The following is a 5,704-nucleotide window of genomic DNA, read 5'->3' on the forward strand; positions in this document are numbered from 1 at the left end:
AACCTTTCAAGAACTCTGACATCTTTCCGTCCTGAAATGTGTTGAACCATTTTTTACGCACCTCATCCCATTGCAAATTCCAAAACGTCATTTTAGAGCTAATAACAGAGACTAGAGCCATTGATGTGCAGGATAATGCAGTTATTGCAGAGAGAGAGAGAGAAAGAGAGAGAGAGAGAGAGAGAGAGATTAAAGGGATACTCCAACCCAAAATAAAAATTTTGTCATTAATCACTTACCCCAATGTCGTTCCAAACCCGTAAAAGCTTAGTTCGTCTTCAGAACACACTGTAAGAAATTTTGGATGAAAACCAGGAGGCTTGTGACTGTCCCATTGACTGCCAAGTAAATTACACTGTCAGGGTCCAGAAAATTATGAAAGACATCGTCAGAATAGTCCATCTGCCATCCGTGGTTCAACCGTAATGTTATGAAGCAACGAGAATAGTTTTTGTACACAAAGAAAACAAAAAGAATGACTTATTCAACAATTTGTCTCCTCTGTGTCTCTCCCCATCACAGTAGCGCCATTTTGGAGAATATCCGCTGAACACAAGCAGCGTATGCTCTTCTGTGCCAGCCGGTGTGTCAGGGGTGTGCGATACAGCATCGTCTGTGGTAATATGTTAAGTGTTGTTGTAATGATGTGCGATCTAACATTATCAAGTATCACCAAATCACACAGAGTGCATGCATGTGTGATTTATTAATCCATTAAAACTCTAAATTCCAGGCATTCTAAATTGTAGACGACAAAAATTCTTCTGTATGCTTTTTTATGTTTATATAATTTAATATAGTTAACTTAATCTATATCACACAAAAAGTACAGTTTTTCTGCAAATATCAGAATGAGCACATTTAATAATAATTTTATACAAGGTCAGTTAAGCAATTTGACTTACGTTTTCGACATAATATTGCTTGTTTTTGCTCAATTTTACCAACGAAAATAGTTCCAAACAAAGATCACAGCACTGTTTTGCGTCTCTAAGCAATGGACTGTGTTACTTATTGAATGAATCATCTTTTTGAAGGAATCGGTTGAATAAATGATTCAGTGATTCACTCATTAACACAGTTTCTGTTTCTGTTTCTTTGTTTCTGAATAAATCAGTTTTTTTGATTAGTTTGTTTATTATTGATTAATTACTGTAGTATGTTGTTGCCTACTGGCGGTTTTAATTTCACATTTTGACTATTTTTTTTTCATGTTTTAAATTATTTCAAATGTCAGTATTCAACGTTTTATGTTAAAAACAAAACATTTTTTATCCAGCTGTAATTGCAGGTTAAATGCATCCATGTCCCCTCTGAGAAGAAGATTTACAGTTGACAACCGCCTCGTATGGGAATGAACAAGGTGTGGACAATCCAGCATTTGTGAAGGTAGGCTTGAGGAAGAACTCTATAAAATGTTAACAAGTTTAAAATCTTGTTTTTTTTTTCTGTTCTTAGGAGGATAAATTAACAGTTGACCTGAGTGACCGTGACAAAGAGGAGTCAGAGAAGGAGTCAAAATCATGCCTAAGGTGTGGTTGGAGATTTCATTGTCACATTATTTGGAAATGAGATTCCTTTGAAATGACAATATCGTCCTAATTAAGAAATATAGACAAAAATGTAAATGTTTCGATTCTGTTAATCATAATTCTGTCAATCATGCTGTAGGACTTCACACGTGCAAGATCTTTAGCTATGTATTCATTGTTCACCATAGCAAAGCATGCATACCCATCATGGCCACAGAGACCTTCTGCAAGACACACTCCAAAATAATCAAATACATTGCTTTGGGAATACTTGCTGTAGGTAACATATCTTCCCAGTTTTATATCTATAATTGTATTTTATTTAATGTGTTGGTATGGTGAGTCGCTTCTCAAGTAAACAATGTTCAGTATGTTTTTGTGTTTTAAACTGTAGGTTATTTGCCATTGCTGCATGTTATTTAAACTTCCAGAGGGCAATTGCTTTGGTTGTCCTCACTTGTCTGTGCATGTTTATCATTGTGTGTGAATTGATAAATGTTCACTTGTTTTTGTGTTTTTTTCTTTTTGTGTGTGAATTGATAAATAAGTTCAAGGGTGACAGGACATATGGTGTTCAGTAATAACAATGCAATGCAGATAGGTATACAAAACGACTGTAGTACACTAATAAATATGGATACATACTATTTGTAATAAATAAATGTATACATACGTAGATGTGTAACCTACTAGCTATTTACATATTTATTATTTAATATTTTTTCCTTACATAGAACCTTTTTGGCATAAAAGGTCCTTTAAAAGTGAGTAAAGAACCCCTGGGTGTATAGAATCCACTGTACTTTTTTAATTATTTTATATTTTGTATTTTTATTGAATGTTTTTTGCCTTTGTTTTAATGGTGTCTTTTTGTTGATGATATAAAGTAAAGCCTATAAAGCCATTCTAATAACTATATATTAAATCCTTGCAAGACAACATTTTTTTAATTGAGTTTTGTTTCAGTATTTAGGTGATTGTTAAGGTTTTGAAGTTGTTTAAGTATTTTTTAATTTCAGAATAACACTGGTAAAGATAAGATCAGAACACGTAAATGTAGTACAATCAAAGTAACCGTGGAGCAGGATGACTGCATGAGATCTCACAGGTATTTAGCACAAACATAACCCAGTGTGGTTAAACAGTCTGCATCGTTCCAACGGTTATCTATGGGGTTAAAAAATTAAATATGTAATTCTCATCATTATTGTCATGTTAGAATTAAAAAACAATAGAATGTTTAAGGCATTGAAAAAATGGTTTGACAAATGAACCATTTCATGTTACTGGTTGATGTGAAATTATACTATTGCAAATAATTGTAAATAAAAAAACACAATGCATTCTTACTCTGGAAGTTGAACTCCCCACAGTTCTCAATCTGCAGACCGTCAGGTTGTCCAGGGGCCCAGTGGGTGTAGTCAAACGGAGTTCCATCAGTCCACAACCACTCTCCTTCCTAAAGAGCAAAGACAGTTATTATAAGAGTGCTCTACTGGACTTAGACTCCATTTAGAAGGTCATTTAGTTTGGCTTTGAAGAAGTCAAACCACCCATCATTCATATACAAACTTTGAGATTTTCAGTCATAAACAAACAAACTAGACAAAGCAAAACAAAAAATGCCACACAACTTTACTTACTTGTTCACCATCATGAAGACCAAACCAACAACGTGCGGCAGAAGAAGGCAACAGACTCAGGAGAAAATCGTGTTCTATTTTACTATGTACAGATGCGAGATTTGCATCCAGACTTTGGCATTTCCTCTAAAGACAGATTTTTTATTGTCAACAGTCTTTTTTTAGCATAAAGCATTTTTTAAACAACATTTTTAGCCATTTTTAAACAAAATAAGGTCTGACTGATTATTTGCTCAGTATTCGTTTTCTGTCAAATTTATTTACAAAAAGGAAGTTTTATTTTAAAAATAATAAAAATCACCTTGCAACTAACACTTTACCTCTGCTGTGACCCAGTTGACCTCCTGAGAGAACAACTTGAAGCATCGAACTCCAAAATTTGTCCATCCATAAGGGCATTTTTTAACTAAATTAACTATCCAGAAAATAAACATAAGAAATATTATAATAATATTATGATAAATTTTAGTTGGTTGAATATCATATATTTCCTGCTATCCTTCTCCATAAAGCTACAAAACATCAAAGGTTTGGCAGAAAAGCTTTTAAAATTAATTAATGAGGAGTTTTTACAAATAAATATATTTGTTACCTTCTGCGTTCCCCATGGAGAACACAATGAAAAAAAGCAAAAGACTTCTCAGCATTGCCATGATGAAACTGAAAAATAAAAGGTAAGCATTTAAAATTAAAAGTATGTATTATACTGCACATTGTGGATTGTCAGTGTATTTTAAAGACAAAGATACGTTTAAGTCAAAAGGTTATTCAGTAGGTCTCTGTGCCAAAACTCACCTTGGTTTTCAGATTGCTGTCTTTAGAATCTCAGAGGAAGATTTTGTGATGTTCCGGAAAGAGCCTTGCTTTTATACTTTACTTGAAGTCAAGGCTGTATAAGTAGGAAGGATTTGTGGGCTAAGTTTTCTTTGAATAGTGTTTTTAGAAGATTACAAAAGACAAAATAACACAAAATGTGATCTTTGAATAGAGCTTCCAAAAGACAACACAACATAAAATGTGACCTTAATTCACACTTGATATATATATATATATATATATATATATATATATACACACACACACACACACACATAAGATACATAAATAATCATGAAAAATAATACTGTAAATATCAAAAAGATATCATCTAAAAGCATCTCTCTCTTCGGAGGTGTGGTCTGTTTGAACAATAGAAAGAAACAGATCTGAAAATGTGTTCACAGGAAAACCAGCAAGACCAACAAAACTTTATTTATGCTAGCAGTGATCAATGACAATCATTGATAATGGAGATAATATTATTTGTTCAAGTCAACATTTAAAGACTATTTTAATTATTTAAATAATTATTTAAATATTTGCAAAACAAATGCAAAAAAAAAGGAAAAAAATGGGTTAATTTCTGCAGAGCTGATTTTGACAAGGTAAAAAGGGTCTTTTTTACACTACCATTGAGAAACTTTAACCAAAGTATGTTATAGACTTTTCATTACGACCCAAAAGAATCACATCAACTTGTGGAAAATGGGTATCCGTTGACCACTTTAAACTAAGGATTAACACTTTCATTCATTTAAAACACTAAACCACATAGAAAAAAACAGAAATACTAGCTAGTTACTGACCTGATGCAGACACATATAGCTGAATCTGACTGAAAACGTCCTGGTTTGGAGCGAGACAATGTAACGTGAAGATAAGCAGGGCAGTCTCAAAACTGGCCAAATGGCTCCCAATTAGAGCCTGCTGCAGTTCCACTTTTTACCACAGATTTACATTGTAAAATGTTTGTGGCGCTGTTGAGTTCAGGAGGGCACAGGCGTGACTCCCCAACTTATTATCATTTTACGTGCCTGCAGAAGCTTGTGATGAATTTTAATATATCCTGCGCATTTTATGACTTAAATTTACCAAGAAAACCCCAAAAATATTTGTTGCACAATGCTGAACATATTTAGAGTTTCTTATTTATTCAGTTTATATAGAGATCTATGTTTTGGGTGAATATTTTGCCCTTACAGTCGAGCCGCGCCTGGTAAAGACACATGGAAGGTGGGATCCATTTTTAGTGATGTAGACAAGAACAATGGTTGGTAACTGGATTTACTTTCCTTGAAATATGGAAAGGACTGAAGAAACGTTGAGTTAGCTTTGAGTTACCAATTAACTCCACATGTAGGCAGATTCTTAGTAGAGAGCAACGATGAGAGCGATGATAATTGGTCTGGCATTGATAATGCTGAGAGGCCTGCAGAAGCTTGAGCCTAGTCTTCCTCTAGTTTAGGCGGCAGCATCGAACAATGTGTAGAGCTGATGGAACCCCAACCTCTGCCTCTTGGTCAGGGAACAATGGGGGTTTAAACCCAAACTGGCACTCAAAGGGAGACATGCTGATTGCTGAGGAATGCAAAGTGTTATGAGCATACTCTGCCAAATTACAAAAGATGCCCCGGATATCAGGTTGTTAGCTGTCATGAACCTCAGAGTGGTTTCTAGGTCTTGGTCAAGTCTTTCATTTTATCCATTAGA

General features: G+C 34.3%; 1 protein-coding gene across 1 annotated transcript; it reads right to left on the reverse strand.

Moving 5' to 3' along the window:
- Nucleotides 1-2,546: 2,546 nt before the first annotated feature.
- LOC109055031 (galactose-specific lectin nattectin-like) lies at nt 2,547-4,063 on the reverse strand. The gene is made up of 6 exons (XM_042743743.1): nt 3,971-4,063; nt 3,768-3,835; nt 3,496-3,590; nt 3,176-3,301; nt 2,883-2,991; nt 2,547-2,699 (listed from the first exon to the last, which is right to left on the reverse strand). Exons 2-6 carry the CDS (start codon nt 3,826-3,828, stop codon nt 2,635-2,637), a joined length of 456 nt encoding a protein of 151 aa, XP_042599677.1. The 5' UTR covers nt 3,829-3,835; nt 3,971-4,063; the 3' UTR covers nt 2,547-2,634.
- Nucleotides 4,064-5,704: the final 1,641 nt, after the last annotated feature.

This window comes from Cyprinus carpio, chromosome B18, assembly GCF_018340385.1.
Source record: "Cyprinus carpio isolate SPL01 chromosome B18, ASM1834038v1, whole genome shotgun sequence".
NCBI lineage: Eukaryota > Metazoa > Chordata > Actinopteri > Cypriniformes > Cyprinidae > Cyprinus > Cyprinus carpio.

What these genes read in the sequence shown, in the direction of transcription:
- LOC109055031 (XM_042743743.1), bottom strand. Translation starts at nt 3,828, where the DNA reads ATGGCAATGCTGAGAAGTCTTTTGCTTTTTTTCATTGTGTTCTCCATG. An exon ending in TCAACTGGGTCACAGCAGAG is followed by an intron (nt 3,302 to 3,495) that starts GTAAAGTGTTAG and finishes ATCTGTCTTTAG; the next exon opens with AGGAAATGCCAAAGTCTGGA. An exon ending in TGGGGAGTTCAACTTCCAGA is followed by an intron (nt 2,700 to 2,882) that starts GTAAGAATGCAT and finishes TTAACCCCATAG; the next exon opens with ATAACCGTTGGAACGATGCA.